The sequence below is a fragment of the Chenopodium album genome, unplaced genomic scaffold (genome assembly GCF_948465745.1).
Source record: "Chenopodium album unplaced genomic scaffold, dcCheAlbu1.1 scaffold_44, whole genome shotgun sequence".
Taxonomy (NCBI): Eukaryota; Viridiplantae; Streptophyta; class Magnoliopsida; order Caryophyllales; family Amaranthaceae; genus Chenopodium; species Chenopodium album.
This window is the reverse complement of record NW_027665309.1, coordinates 35,082-51,333: the sequence shown is the minus strand read 5'-3', so window position 1 is coordinate 51,333 and position 16,252 is coordinate 35,082. Positions and strand designations below refer to the sequence as shown.

At 33.1% G+C, this 16,252-nt stretch overlaps 1 protein-coding gene and 1 pseudogene across 2 annotated transcripts; both read left to right on the top strand.

Annotated features, from left to right (window-relative positions):
- The first annotated feature begins 1,714 nt into the window (after positions 1-1,714).
- LOC145623426 (uncharacterized) lies at positions 1,715-5,031 on the top strand (annotated as a pseudogene).
- Positions 5,032-12,152: 7,121 nt separating this feature from the next.
- Positions 12,153-15,909, top strand: LOC145623429 (uncharacterized). 2 transcript variants are annotated; one of them, XM_081676479.1, is made up of 4 exons: positions 12,153-14,844; positions 14,952-15,363; positions 15,455-15,475; positions 15,681-15,909. In XM_081676479.1, the coding sequence occupies exons 1-3, from the start codon at positions 12,186-12,188 to the stop codon at positions 15,468-15,470; spliced, it is 3,087 nt and encodes a 1,028-aa protein (XP_081532605.1). In that variant the 5' UTR covers positions 12,153-12,185; the 3' UTR covers positions 15,471-15,475; positions 15,681-15,909. The 2 variants fall into 2 exon arrangements, with proteins under 2 accessions (XP_081532605.1, XP_081532604.1); XM_081676478.1 differs by having other exon boundaries at positions 15,455-15,514.
- Positions 15,910-16,252: the final 343 nt, after the last annotated feature.

Genomic DNA, 16,252 nt, shown 5'->3' with positions numbered 1-16,252 from the left:
TTTTCACTTTAACCGAATGTTTTATATATTTCTATACAATGTTCTTTACAATTCTATAACATGCATGTTCTTTTCACTTTAACTATATGTTCTTTACATTTTTATACAATGTTTTTTTTTTTTTTTTTTTTTTTTGGGAAGGGATGCACCATGCGGATCGTGCATCATGCTGCAGGAACCAAGCATTGCACGAAAAGTATGTTTTTAAAGACAGTAATCGCATATGTAAATTATTTTCCTTTGTTTAATACTCCCTCCGTTTTTAGATACTTGCTCCAATTTTCTTTTCCGATCGTTTTTAAATACTTGTTCCATTTCGTTATTTGAAAAGCTTTTACAATATTTAATTAATTTCTCTCACCTAGTGAACCCAACATAACTCAGATTTTATTAATTTCATATTCTCTCTCCTCCAATTCTCTCACCTTCAATTCTATCAACTACTTTTGCTTTTTACAATTTTTTATTCTTTCTACTACCCCATTAACTTTATATTTTATTACTTTTTTCAAATTTTCTTAAAACTCCGCACATGGAGAAATGAACCAAATATTAAAAAATGGAGGGAGTACAATAATAGTTATAGTGGAAAATAAAAGTGGATGACATGATAGATGAAGGTAAAGTAAAAAGTTAAAGAAGGAGAAAAATATAAATTCCTCCATTAAAATACTCTTATAACTTTTCACCTTTGAAAATTCCACCCTTTCACAAACAAGAAAAAAATATTTGTACATTTATAAAAATAAATCATTTTCTTCGTAAGCATTTTATTCCAAAACTAGTTTAAGTACCGTGCAATGCACGGTTGTTATTAACTTTTAGAAAAAGGTTATTGTATATTTTTATAAAATAAATTATACTCATAATATTAATTCAAAAATAAATATAACTTTAACTTTTATACCTAACTATATCAATGTCTTAGATTAGCTAGTGACACTTAGAAAAAAAGAGGCTTTATTTATTTTTATTTTTTTTTAAAAAAAAAATCTAAGGTTATATAGTACCTGCACGTTATGCGTTATTATTAATACAACTTTTAAGAGTAGAAAATAAAGTGTGTATTATATATGTCTTAACAAAATGATTTTATTTTTAATTGAATTAAACATTATTGCAAAAGTAAAAAATTGGATGAAAAAAAATTAATAGTATTATCGAAAACTAAAATAATGTATAGCAATATTGTTTAATAATACTCACCTCATTATTTTTATAAAAATAATACCTAATATAAAAGACTACATATATGTAAAAATATATCAGTTAGGTTTATATGGAGAATTATTATTGTTAAGAATTTTAATTGGAAGAAAGATATTTTAAATTATTACAAAATGATTTCTTTCAATATATAATCTGCATAAAAATAGAAAGTAAAATTGGGCGGGAAAATTTTTAATGACATTGTGACAGATGTCATTTTAGATTCGCTTTTAATATAGGTTAATTGATTGATAATTTCTTTGACTTTGCTTGATATTATTCCACTAGCAAATTAGCAATTATTAAGATCATCTTGTATTTATTAAATATGTATATTTTGATATTAATTCTAGAAGGCAGCCACTTAGAATTGACTCGTATAGGTCTTCCACCATCAATTAATTATTAACCCAACAAGTAATTCCTCTCTATATATGTAAGCATATCCAACAACCATTAATGCATATATCATAAAACACCTAGTACAACAAAAACCAAGTGTGCCATGAATCTCATCTTCCCTTACTTGTGCATTGTGACGATCCATTTCTTAAGCCTCATCTACTATGTAATGCCTAATAGTGTAGATCGTGTCGCCCTCTTGGCGATTAAGTCTCGAGTAATCTTAGACCCTCTTGGAGTATTAAACTCTTGGAATGACTCTGTTCCTATTTGTAAGTGGCAAGCTGTCACTTGTGGCACCAAGCATCCACATCCACATCGAGTCGTTGGTTTAGATCTATCTTCTAATGATTTGGCGGGAACTTTATCACCTTATGTTGGTAACTTAAGTTTCCTACATCGTATAAATTTAAACAACAATTCCTTCGGAGGTGACATACCACCTCAGATAGGTCAATTATTTAGGTTAAGATATCTAGGATTATCTAATAACACCTTCGAAGGCCAAATACCAGCCAACATATCTCGTTGTTTGAACCTTAAGATACTTATTCTAGGAAATAACCGTCTTAGTGGAACTATTCCATCTCAACTCGGCCTCCTGTCTAACTTGATAGACTTGTCAATCCATAAAAATCACCTTACGGGTGACCTTCTTAACGCGGTTGCCATGAAAATGAACTCATTACAAACACTGTCTGCAGGTTTAAATTCCTTTCAAGGAACTATTCCGGAAAACATTGGAGCATCATTCCAAAATTTGTCATACTTTTCTATAGGAGAAAATAATTTTTCAGGTACTATCCCTTCTTCCTTTTACAATCTTTCTCATGTTCAAGTGGTTGATTTAAGCTTTAATCAACTCCAAGGAACTCTTCCCTTTGATATCGGGTTTCGACTTCCTCACCTTACAACACTCCACTTAGGTAATAATTCCTTCCATGGAAACCTCCCTGCCTCTCTCTCGAACCTTACTCGGCTTGTGAATCTTAATTTATATTATAACAACTTCTCTGGCAAATTTGTGTTTGATGCAAAAAATATGCCTGATTTGAAAGTTTTAGAAATCTCCAATAATATTTTAGGAACAGGAGAAGCTGATGATTTGAGCTTTTTACAAAGTCTTTTGAATTGTAGTCAATTAATAAGACTAGGATTTAAATCAAATTACATGGGTGGAATCTTACCTGGTTATCTTGGTAACTTGTCCACTACACTAGAAGAATTAGATTTGGGAACAAACCAAATTTATGGGAGTATTCCACTAGGATTGTTTAACCTCGTTGGCTTAAGACGAATAAACTTACAAGGAAACCTACTGACCGGACATCTTTCACCTCAAATCGGAAAGCTAGCAAAACTAGAAATATTTTCTTGTATAGGCAATCGTCTCACAGGAAGTATTCCTGACTCGATTGGAAATTTGTTGCGGTTGAGTTCATTGTGGTTGGGTGAAAACAACTTCAATGGCATGATACCGTCGAGTCTTGGGCAGTGTACAAATTTGTTAGACTTGTATCTAAGCCAAAACAACCTCACCGGACTAGTACCTTCTCAATTATTTCTTTCTTCTTCGACCTTGATTTATTTTTACTTGGATAGCAATCAATTACAAGGTGAAATCCCAGAAGAAATCGGTCAGATAAAAAATTTAGTTCAATTTGTCATACACGAAAATGCATTCTCTGGGGAGTTTCCTAGTAGAGCCTTGGAAGCTGCACCGCCATTGATGTTATAGATTTGGGAGCTAACTTCTTTACTGGATCCGTCCCTGACTCATTCAAGTCATTAACTAGTTTGAGTTATTTAAATTTAGCGCATAACAATCTTTCTGGTCATATTCCAAATTTCTTGTCCAGGTTTCCGTTGATGACAATAGATTTGTCCTTCAATAACTTCCAAGGAGAGGTTCCTACAAAAGGGGCTTTTGCAAATTTAAATGCTCTCAATATTTCCGGGAACAATCAACTTTGTGGAGGAGTTCCTAACCTTCATTTGCCAAGGTGTTTGCCCAAATCTACTTCGGATAATAGAGGGTCTAAATATAAGGGTAATAATTTATCTAGTGTCGAGATTGTGACAATTTCAATAGCTTCTTTAGTTGTAAGTGTGTCCATATTATCATTAGTGTACTTCCTACTTTGTTCCAGGAGAAAACAAAACAAATTGTCACATGGATCGGGTATGAACTTGAAAGAGCCCTTCTCCAAAGTATCTTACGATATGCTTCTCAAAGCAACTGATAGCTTTTCGGAAGCAAACTTACTTAGTGCGGGTCATTTTGGGTCTGTTTACAAAGGGGTCCTTGCTCTAGAGAGTAATATGGTTGTAGCTATTAAAGTTATCAGACTTGAACAGAGAGGAGCTGCCAAAAGTTTCATGGCTGAGTGTGAAGCATTAAGAAGTCTCCGTCATAGGAACCTTCTTAAGATTGTCACGGTTTGCTCGAGTACTGACTTTCAAGGCAATGATTTCAAGGCTTTGGTGTACGAGTATATGACTAATGGAAGTCTTCATCATTGGATTCACATGGATCCAAATTTGAGAACCTTAAGTCTACTTCAAAGGGTAGAGATTGCAATTGATGTGGCGAGTGCACTGGATTATCTGCACAATGATTGTGACGAACCTATCATTCATTGTGACCTAAAACCAAGCAACATTCTCCTCGATGATGACATGGTTTCTCATGTTGGGGAATTTGGGTTAGCAAGATTCCATTTACGTGCAAGTGCAAATAATAGCAGCTCAGTTACAGTCAAGGGAACAGTTGGGTATGCCGCTCCAGGTAAGAACAAAATAATATGGATTAACACTATACTATGTTCAATCTTTTTATCTGTTTTTTTTTTAAAAAAAATAAATGTATATATCTTTTCTCTACTTTAATAAGCTCTGTTTTTAAACAGAGTATGGTATGGGAAGCATGGTTTCTAAGGAAGGTGATGTTTACAGCTATGGCATTGTGCTGTTAGAGTTGACGACTTCCAAAAATCCCACTGATAGGATGTTCGAAGGAGGTTTAGACCTGCATACTTATGCTAAATCAGCAACATTGCCTAATCAATTGATAAACATCATTGACCCAAGGCTGTTAGATAATGACGTTGGTAATTTAAGTGAAGGAAACGAAGGTGAAGTTTTAGCAGAAAATGAAAGAAAAATGAAGTGCATAAGGTCTGTCATTGAAATCGGAGTGAAATGTTCCGTAGAGTCACCACAAGATCGAATGAGGATTGAAGATGCGATTGAAGAGTTACAAGTAACAAGGGATGTTCTCCTTAAAGAACTACATATCATCCGTGCAATGCACATTACGAGGTACACAAAAATATACAATTTACATTAGATTTAATTCTTTGGTATCATTATATTCCCTTACTAATTTTTCTAAGCTCTTTCAGGGATCTTGCTGGTTAAATAAACACCGTATTATATGACTAATCCAAGACATAGACAGAAAATTGATTCAGAGTAAGCTTTTGGTTTTACTGTCAATCTATTATTACTACGTACAATGTATCAAAGGCAAAGTGTATTATATTAAAGATCATGATGTAACTAATACAGAGTATATACATTATTTTCTGATTATGAAAAAATAATAATAATAATAATAATAATAATAATAATAATAATAATAATAATAATAATAATAATAATAATAATAAATTAAGTGATCTTCCAGGTCCAGCAGTATCAAGCACGTACAATATCCAGCCTAAGCTAATCAAAGCAACTCAAAGTGAAGTTTAGTTATCGGCTTATCACTACTATACTATCCATTCGGGAGAACAAGATCATATTAAAGGTTGTTCATAGTTGCTATTTTTCGGTTTCTGTAGTGTGTAAAATCTGTACATTGTACTAAATGCATACAATGGAGAACGATTTAAAGAGTAATTAATTCAAAGTATTTAATTATCTTAGCATGTACACCTTTTTTCCTATTTCCCTACCTTATAAAAAGTAGAAAATAACTCTTAGGAATAGTGTGCTACCAACTATACCCTAAAAAATATGTAAAAAATTGTGTACAAAAATGTATATTTACTTTTTTACCCTCATTAATATGTTTACTCTCATTAATATATTTAATTGGTTTTTTTTCATTAAACATACCATCAATTAATAAAAAGTTTTTTTTTAACAAAAACTTATAATGCCTTTTTTTTAAATAAAATAATTATAATGTTTTGCACTTCATATGCTATTATTATTATTTAAAAAGGAAAAAAATTGTATGTACGAAGATTTTGTTTATTACCACGAGATGATTTATTTTTACTCCTTCGTGATTGCTCTTCTTATTTACAATTATGTTGTCCTTTAATTACAAATATTGTTAAGGTTTATTAGCTTTTCAATTGTACATTATTTGATGGCACGCACATAAAAAACGTGGAATTTAAATGACATTCATATTAAATAATGATATTCGAGCAGATGTTATCAAGAAGTATAAATAACTTTAAAATCCTAAAATCGAGAGACATCGATGATAGAAAAAAAAATGTATTAAATATGGAGTTAATTTAAGAGGAAAAATATAACTAAGTGGTTATTGCTTTAGTATTAGATATAGATATAGATATTAGATGGTCGTAGAACATTGAACTTACATTATTAAGTGTATAGCTGCAACGAACATTTCACATATTATTACTCCGTATGACCAAGTTAAAAAAAATTCGTTTGAAGAAAAAATACGTTAAGTATTATTGAATCACACAAATCAATTAAGAGTTCTAAACTAGCTTAAGATATGAAGTGATGCAAATCAATTAAATATTATTTAATAATAATTTTGAAATAACACTGTCAAACTTTTGAGGGTTTTAAAAAATAATTGTCATTAAAGATTTAGGTGGCTTTTTTTTATACTTCTACAAAACCACTATATTGGCACATAAACCAAATAGTACGTATTAAAACTACCAGGTCTACCACCCAAACCAGAGGTGTAACTACACGCTAATACAACTTCTATGCAAGAGCTAACTCTTTCGCGTGCATCGCGCGCGTAGGATACCCTAGTAGTATTAAAAGCAACAGATTTATAAGATCAAAAAATTTACATACATCTATTGGATGTGTAGCGTTTCGAAATTGATATGCCCAAGCAATTTTCATATACTCGTTTTCAATTTTTTCGAATGAGCTTTTTACAAGGTTTGATACTTGGTAAGCTCATGTATGATTAAAGGACTGATAAAGTAGCTAGAGTTAAAATGATTCAACATTGAATTTTAAATAGTGCTCCGTTTGCTTGTCTTGGTTTGATGCTCCTTCCGTGTTTTTTCAAGTGTTACATTTTGACCGGCACATAGTTTTAGACAATTTAATTGATTTAAATAAAATAAAAGGTTAGTGGAGTAGTTGGAGTATTAAAAAAATATAAAAGAAAGATAGTGGAGTTAATAGTTTATTGAAAAGTAATGAATGTGAGAGGAAATATATAATAAAAAAGTAGTAGTGGGTTTAGGTGGGGACCATGAGAGGAGAGAAATATAATATTTTAATGTAGCTTTTTGCCAAAAAAGGAAGTGTAATACTTAAAAAAACACGGCCAAAAATAGAAAGTGTAACACTTAAAAAAACACGAAGGGAGTATTATATCTTACTCAAAGTTCAGTGAACTCGTGTGTATTTAATTTGTGGAGTTATTATTATAATGCTTGAGCTGATGATCGATTAAGCAATGAATGTTACTCCTGACAAACTAGTGGAAACAAAATAGGTTTCCTTAATCACAATCTATTCAAATTGTTTCCATTCCACTAGGATACCAAACATATAGTAAGGGTAACGTTTATCATTACCCTTTTTTCCTACTTATTTGAATCCTTTCGGTTTCATTTACGAGGTTTATACCAAACACCTCCTAAAATTTTATGATCTTGATTTTCTTGTCTTCCTATTTTTTCATTTTGGATAAAAAAAAGTTGGAAAAATGAAAATTAAAAATCCAACTTTTGTTCGGTCTTCTCTTAAAAATCCAACCTTCATAACCCACCTGCTTATTTAAAGATCCATTACCTGTTGATGACCGATTTTTGTAAGTTATATGCGCCTTGTTAGCTAATAATAGGTCAATTATCTTTTTAATTATTAAAAACACAAAAATAATTAAAAGAAAAAGAAAAAAAATCCAAATCCCCTTTTACACCACCACCACCTTCTCCTGCCACCACCGCCACCTTTCCCTGCCACTACTCCCTCTCCCCCTCTCTCCCCTGCGCGGCCACCGCCCATCGGAACCCAACCCACACGCCACCAACAAAAACGCACAGCCCACTGGAACCCAACGCATACCACCACCACCTTCCCCTGCCACCAACACACACGCCCAACCACCAACAAAAACGCAGAGACACCAACTCCACCGCTCAGCCACCAACTCCACCTCCACGCCACCAACACACACGCCCAGTAGTCTGGTCCTCCACCATTTTAGGTTGAATACAGGATTGATTTCATCAAAATTAATCTCAGTAGTCTGGTCCTCCACGAAACCCATGAAACCCCCTTCCTCCGTCCATTAAATCGCAACCCATTAAACCCCCTTCCACGAAACACGACCACCTAACCCATGAAACCGAACTAGCATGAAAATACCCACCCACAGACAACCTTTGATGGCTTTGAAACCGACCATCCAAGAATCAAAATCGTCGCCGAAAAACGTCGGAATGTCACGAAATTGATGCGGTGGTACATAGAGGAGAGGGAAAGTCATTAGAGGTGTATTTTGGGATCAGGGTTGGGTATCAGAGCAGCAGGGGGGTCGCACCGTGGGTTTCGAGGCGGCAGGTGGTGGGTTGTTTCCGTTTTATGGTGGGTTGTTGGGGTTGTTTCCAGTTTTGTGGTTGGTTGTTGTGGTGGCGAAATTGGTGGATTGATGGGTTGTTTTTGTTTATTAGGAGAGAGGAGAGAGAAAGAGGAGGAGTGAGAAGAGAAATTAAGAGATAAAAAAAAAACTTTTTAACCTGTTTAATAGGTTAAAGGTCAAACGAATCAGTTGGAGAAGGTGGGGTATAAAGGTTGTGTTTGTAGCATTTTTTGGATAACCCGAAAGGGGGGTATGGATTCCCGCGGGAGACAGATCTGGGATGCAACACTCGTACGGCCTAATTACCTGCAAAACAACGGATCTCCGATGTGCCGGAGATTCTCCTGCGACGATCAAGTTAGTGACCGGAAAACGAAATTTTAGAGAGAGAAAGTAGATAGAAGTGAGAGCATATTTTGGGCATTGTACCTTTGGGAATTGTGTATCCTCCTCTTCCATCATGAAATGATGGGGGTATTTATAAGGAAGTGGGAGATCGTGCTCCTAGTATTTCATAACCTAGGAAGATTGACTGCCCTATACGTGGTTGACACGTGTATTAGGGTTTCTTTTATGCTAGGCATGTTTCCTTAATGGGCTTTGAGCCCTTCATTTTCTTATATCTCTCTTTAGGCTACGTGTCATGCTCTTATTGACATTTATTTAGCTGAGCAGGATGCCACGTGTCGGCTTATAATTGGGCCACTTTTTGGCCTCTCATTTGTCTATAAAAAGGGGTAAAAATACCCCTAAATAGGTTGGATTTTTATAAGATTAATGGAAGGTTGGATTTTTATAGAAAGACCATACAAAGGTTGGATTTTTAGATTCCATTTTACCAAAAAAGTTTTAGATTTAATTGGAGTGAACTTATTTTTATTCCTATAAAAAAAATTATAAAAAAAAAGAGAGAGAGAGCTTATTTTTATTGAACTAGAAAAACATAGATAAAACTGATGATTTTACTGTAATCTTATGGCTTTTGACTACAATTATTATTATTTTTTTTTTAATGGAAGGCTAAGATTATTTATTTTTGATTTATTTTTAATTAAAAATATTTTTTAATTATTTTAAATATATTTTTATCTTCCAAAAATTATTTTTAATATTTTTGAAATTCTGAAAATAAAAAAAATGTGTATAATAATAAAAAAAATAATTTTTTATTTAAAAATAAATCGAAAAACAAAAAAACTTAGGGTTCGTTTGGCATTGCTGTGGTTTTCTGTTTTTTAGTTTTTAGTTTTTAAAAAGTATATGATATATGTCCGATAATGAATGAAAAAATATTTAAACTTATTAAAATCATAATAATTTTGAAAACTGACAAGAGAAAAGTGGAAACACCTTTTTCTTGTTTTCTGTTTTTGTTTTATGATTTTTGGTTTTCAAAAAAACAGGAAACTAAAAACAAAAAATGATGTCAAACAAGTCCTCAACTGTCCATTTAAAAAAATTGTAGTAGTCAAAAGTAGACTACATTAGAATTGATAAAAACCAATAATAAAAAAAAAAAAAAAAAAAAAAAGCAAATAATTTTAATTTCCTACTTTCCTAGTAGTTTAATTGAATAATAGCAGGAATGCATGCAGCCATGCATACCGTGTTCAATGGAGTAGAAGACTTGGAAGTATATAATTATAGAGTACGTTGACGGTAGTACATGACTCGTATTTTCTTTGTCTGCTGACCCCGATAAATGAGTTGATGACTTTCTATCAATAATAATGCTGATCTTTGTGTCTACCTCCTTAGCTACGGTAGTATGGGCACTACGGTGTACTTTTTCTGAATCTAAAGTCCATGCATAGTTTTGCACCTTATGTAAAGTGGATTTTTCTCACCCACTAGTTTTCTTCCATTTTATATACAAAGATAGTAAGATACTACTATACGGGTGTGTTTGGTAAAAAACTTTTTAAAGAGCTTTTAGCTTATTTTGTCCAATTAGATGTTTGACCAATTAAAAAAGCTAATTTGGGTGTTTGATATATAGCTTATTAAAAGAGTTTTTTGGGCTCAAAAAACTCTTTTAGAAAAAGCTCATTATAAGAGATTTTTAAAATTAGCTTATTGTACAATTAACTTTTTGTTTCTTAAATACACTAAAACAGCTAACAATTAAAAGCTATTTACCAAACATTTTTATACAATCAGCTAATTATAACCAGCTAGTCAATCCAGCTACTATAACCAGCTAGTTAAACCAGCTATTATAACCAGCTACCAGCTAATTACCAAACAGGGACATCACCTTAATACAATCCTTAACATATGTAGTTAAATTGGGCAAAAAGATTATTTGTAAATGGATGAAATTAATATTATGGATTTTTTTTTTCAAGACAAAGTAAACCATTCATATAATTGACACATACATCTATATAATTTAAGAAAAGTAAAGATGTAGTATGTATTCTAGGTTTCCAAAACCCAAATCATAACATCCCTATGATTCTCCAAAATGAAAACTAAAATTATAGTTATGAAAATAAAAATCGCACATAATCAACATTTATTAAAAAGATGGGAAATTTTAGAAATGCAATATCACTAAATTTTTGTTCTATTCACCTTAATTTTTTACTAAACAAATATTTTTATTAAAATCAAATAATTTTTCACTTAATTTAAATAATTTTATTACACTTAAAATTACTTTTACTGAATATAAAAAATTGATAATTTTTGGTCTTTAGATAGCCACAAGGCGCTTGATGAGATCAGGATGGAAAGTCTAACCACTTGAGCTATCTCTAACTCTCATAAAAAATTGATAGTCAATGTTATATACATCATATATTGACATCAAATTACTATGATGTCAAAAAAAAAAAAATACAAATTATTATTTGGTAGGTGCAGTGGAGTACTACTTAGGAGATTGTAATATGCTCTCTCTCTCTCTCTCTCTCTCTCTCTCTCTCTCTCTCTCTCTCTCTCTCTATATATATATATATATATATATATATATATATATATATATATATATATATATATATAAAATACGGAGTAAAAATTAAAGAGTTATGCATCATCAAGACATCAATAGATACATGTATTGAATATTGTCAGATGCTATATTTATAGACTATTAAGAAAATAAGAATCATGCTATTAAATTACAAAGTATTCATTTTTTTTAAGGAATTACAAAGTATTCATTGTGTCTTGATAACAACTTTTTATTTTAAAAGAAAAAAATAATAAATTAGATATAATTAGTGTAGGATTTATTTATTTTTATTTATTTATTTATTTATTTATTTATTTTATCTTAAAAGGGTGGTATTTAAAATTTAGTCTGACATAATCTTAAATTTTAGTGTCTAGTCGGGCTTGGTGATGCCTTGATCTCTTAATCTAACAGAGTTTGTGCACAGTTGTTACCTTGATTGCATAAAAAGGATGGAGTTAATAAGTAATTTAAATGAACAATGAAGTGAGACTTTATTGTATGAACAAAAGCCAAGCTTCTACAAAACCATCATAATCTTGACCAATAATCACGGGTCTTCATTGATTGCTCCATAAGATGGGGTACTTAGTTACCCTCTTCGAAGGTAATCTCTTGAGTCTTGACTATGATAGACCACGCATTTGAACATTCTATATTTGTATTCTTTACCGCGTCTTTGTACTACAACTTATGTGCTTATATAAGTGCACATTGATACGCATACTACGCTACCAAGCCTATTCTACTTCTTGAAATAATTCATATATATCAAACTTAGTTATGAATCTCATTTTTGCCTCTCTAGTCATTTTGTTTATCCATTTCTTAATCCTGTTTTACACCGTCTTGCCTACAAATAATGTAGACCGTGTTGCCCTCTTAGCAATTAAATCCGAAATTAGTGAGGACCCTCGAGGGGTTTTGAGCTCTTGGAATAACTCCGTCCCTCACTGTCAATGGTCGGGTGTTATTTGTGGTGTTAAGCATCCACATCGAGTAGTTGAATTAGATCTTGCAAACAACGGTTTGGTGGGAACTTTATCACCTTATGTAGGCAACTTGAGTTTCCTTCATTATCTCCGCTTGTCCAATAATGCTTTTAGAGGCTACATTCCACCTCAAATTGGCCATCTACTTAGATTAAGGTCTCTAGTATTAGGAGTAAACTCCTTTGAAGGTGAAATCCCGGGCAACATATCTCGCTGCCTGAGACTGAGGAAGATAAGTCTTGCCCATAACTATCTTACCGGAGCCATCCCACCTCAATTTGGTCTTCTAACCAACTTAGAGCAGTTAGCAATCGAGAGTAACCAACTCACCGGTGACCTACTCAACACGGTTGTTATCAATATGACATCCTTGCAAATGTTATCTGCACCCTATAATTCGTTCCAAGGAAGCATTCCAGACAACATTGGAGTACTCCAAAATTTAACATACATCGCCCTTGCACAAAATATGATTTCAGGTAATATTCCTCCTTTATACAATTTATCATCTCTTCGAGTCTTTGATTTGGAGTTGAATCGACTCCAAGGAACTCTTCCATTAGATATCGGATTTAGTCTTCCTCAACTCACTTATTTCAAAATAAATGGGAATTCCTTCCATGGTCATGTTCCAATATCACTTTCAAACCTTACTCATCTTGAGGAACTAAGTATATATTCTAACAATTTCACGGGAAAATTCATGTTTAGTGCTAGAAACATGCCTGGTCTTAGGTGGCTAGATATTGCAGATAACTATTTGGGAACAAGAGAAGCTGATGACTTAAGTTTTTTACAAACGCTTGCTAATTGTAGCCAATTGAAACTTCTAGGATGTGCCAATAACAACTTTGGAGGAGTCCTACCTCATTATCTTGGCAACTTGTCAAGTAGTCTAACTGAAGTATCTTTTGGTAGAAATCAAATTATAGGAAGTATTCCAACGGGGTTATTTAACCTCATTAACTTGAAGCGACTAGATTTAGAACACAATCATTTGTCCGGAAACCTTCCACCACAAATCGGAAAGCTAAGAAATTTAGAAGCCTTTTACTGTGATAACAATCATCTTATTGGCAAGATTCCATTTTCATTGGGAAATTTGTCACGGTTGAGTCAGCTCTATTTGGACAAGAATAGCTTCAAAGGGATCATACCCTCGAGTCTAGGAGAGTTAGGGAATTTATTGTATCTATCTCTTTCACAAAACAACCTTAGTGGATTTGTTCCTCCTCAACTATTCGACGCGACTTCAATGTTGGTCGAGCTACATTTAGATCATAACAATCTACAAGGAATTATCCCTATGGAGATTGAGCAATTGAAGAATTTAGTTTGGTTGGATTTGTCAGAAAATGGATTTTATGGGGAGCTTCCTATAGGCTTGAGTAGTTGCATTGGCCTTATTGAGCTAGACTTGGGAGGAAACTTTTTTAGTGGATCTATCCCCAAATCTTTTAAGTCTTTAGCCAGTATGAGTACTATGAATCTCTCTCATAATAAGTTGTCTGGTCCAATTCCAAGTTTCTTGGCAAATTTCTCCTTGATAAAACTGGATTTGTCTTTCAATAATTTTGAGGGAAAGATCCCTAAAGAAGGGGTTTTTGCAAATATTAGTGCATTCTCAATTCTTGGGAATAACAAGCTTTGTGGAGGGATTCCAGAGCTTCACTTGCCAACATGTCCTCTCTATCCTACACCGAAAAGAAAGAAGGGTAAATTGTCAGTAGTTGTGATTGTGATCATTGCGGTAGCTTCTCTGGTTGTGGGTGTGTCCATATTGTCATTAGTGTACTTCCTACTTGGCTCAAGGCGGATACAAAATAAAAAATCTGGAGGATCAGAGTTGAACATGGTAGAGCCCTTTTCAAAAGTGTCTTATCACATGCTGCTCAAAGCAACTGACAGATTTTCGGAAGCTAATTTACTTGGTGCGGGTCGTTTTGGGTCTGTTTTCAAAGGAGTCCTTGATCCAGAGAGTAACATGGTTGTGGCTGTTAAAGTTATCAGTCTTGAACAAAGAGGAGCTACCAAAAGTTTCATGGCCGAGTGTGAAGCATTAAGAAGTATCCGACATAGGAACCTTCTTGAAATTGTCACTGTTTGCTCGAGTACTGACTTTCAAGGCAACGATTTCAAGGCTTTGGTGTATGAGTTCATGACAAATGGAAGTCTACATCAATGGATTCACACGGATCCAAATTTGAGAACCCTAAGTCTACTTGAAAGGGTAGAGATTGCAATTGATGTGGCGAGTGCTCTGGATTATCTGCACAATGATTGTGCTGAACCTATCATTCATTGCGACCTAAAACCAAGTAACATTCTGCTCGACAATGACATGGTTGCTCATGTTGGGGACTTTGGGTTGGCAAGGTTTCATTTACGTGCAAGTGAAAATAACAGTAGCTCTGTTGCAGTCAAGGGAACAGTTGGATATGCCGCTCCAGGTAAGAACAAAACAATGACACAATTCCAATAGGTTCAATCTTCATTTTGTCTTTAATTTTTTTAACAAGTGTATATTTTCTCTGCTTTGATGATAATTTTTTAACAGAGTATGGTGTGGGAAGCATGGTTTCTAAGAAAGGTGACGTATACAGTTACGGCATTGTGTTGTTAGAGTTGATGACTTCCAAAAATCCCACTGATAGGATGTTCGAAGGAGGTTTAGACCTGCATACTTATGCTAAATCAGCAACATTATCGCCTAATCAATTGATAAACATCATTGACCCAAGGCTCTTAGATGATGGCACTGATAATGCTAGTGAAGGAAATGATGGCGAACTTTTGGCAGAGAATGAAAGGAAAATGAAGTGCATAAGGTCTGTGGTTGAAATCGGAGTGAAATGTTCAGTAGAGTCACCACAAGATCGAATGAAGATCGAAGACGCTATCGGAGAGTTACAAGTAACAAGGGATGTTCTGCTTAAAGAGCTACATATCATCCGTGCAAGGCACATTAGGTACATACTATTTACATTAGATTTAATTGTACCTAATGGAGGCATCACTGTATAAATTAGTTTCTTTACTGATTTTTCTAAGCTCTTTCAGGGATGTTGCCGGTTAAACAAGGTATATGACTAATCTAAGACAAGTAGATATTGATTCAAAGTAAGTATATTGTTTCATATTCAATATATTACGGAGTACTTCTTAAATTTTATTCGAAGGCAAGATATATTATGTTCGAGATTATAATTTCAAAAAATGAGTATACATTATTTTCTGATTATGAAAAATAATCAACTATGAAAAACTAATATAAGTGATTATCCAGGTCCATCAGTATCAAGCGCATATAAAATCCAGTCCATGCTATGTTTAGCAGCTAAAAGAGAAGTTCAATTACCGGCCTATCACAATATTATCCAGCCAAAGACAACAAGATCATATTAATGGTTGTTCGTAGTTGCTAGTTTTAATTTCTGTTTCTGAAGTGAAGTCTATGCTTTGTACTATTATTTATAAATTGAATAAAGATATTAGAGAGTAATTATTAATTCGAAGTATCTATATTAGCTATGTTTTTTTTCCCTTACTAACAAAAAGAAGATAGTTATAAGATTAAAAATTTTACTTACATCTTCTGATGGGTGTGCAGCCTTTGATACATTAAAGTTAAATGTATGATCAAAGGACTGATGATTATTGAGTTGAATGATTCAAAGTTTTCTTTTTTTTTTTTTTTTTTTTTTTTTTTTTTTTTAAATAGGTGTCGCAATACTAAAAACAAATATTATCTACGCAGTATTTGTTTTCGTCTGCATTTACTTGAATTGGACGATCGAGTAATCACCCAATCAGCTCACTGTGTAAAAAATGAGAATAAGAAAAATAAAATTAGGAAAT

What these genes read in the sequence shown, in the direction of transcription:
- LOC145623429 (XM_081676479.1), top strand. Translation starts at nt 12,186, where the DNA reads ATGAATCTCATTTTTGCCTCTCTAGTCATTTTGTTTATCCATTTCTTA. An exon ending in AGTTGGATATGCCGCTCCAG is followed by an intron (nt 14,845 to 14,951) that starts GTAAGAACAAAA and finishes ATTTTTTAACAG; the next exon opens with AGTATGGTGTGGGAAGCATG.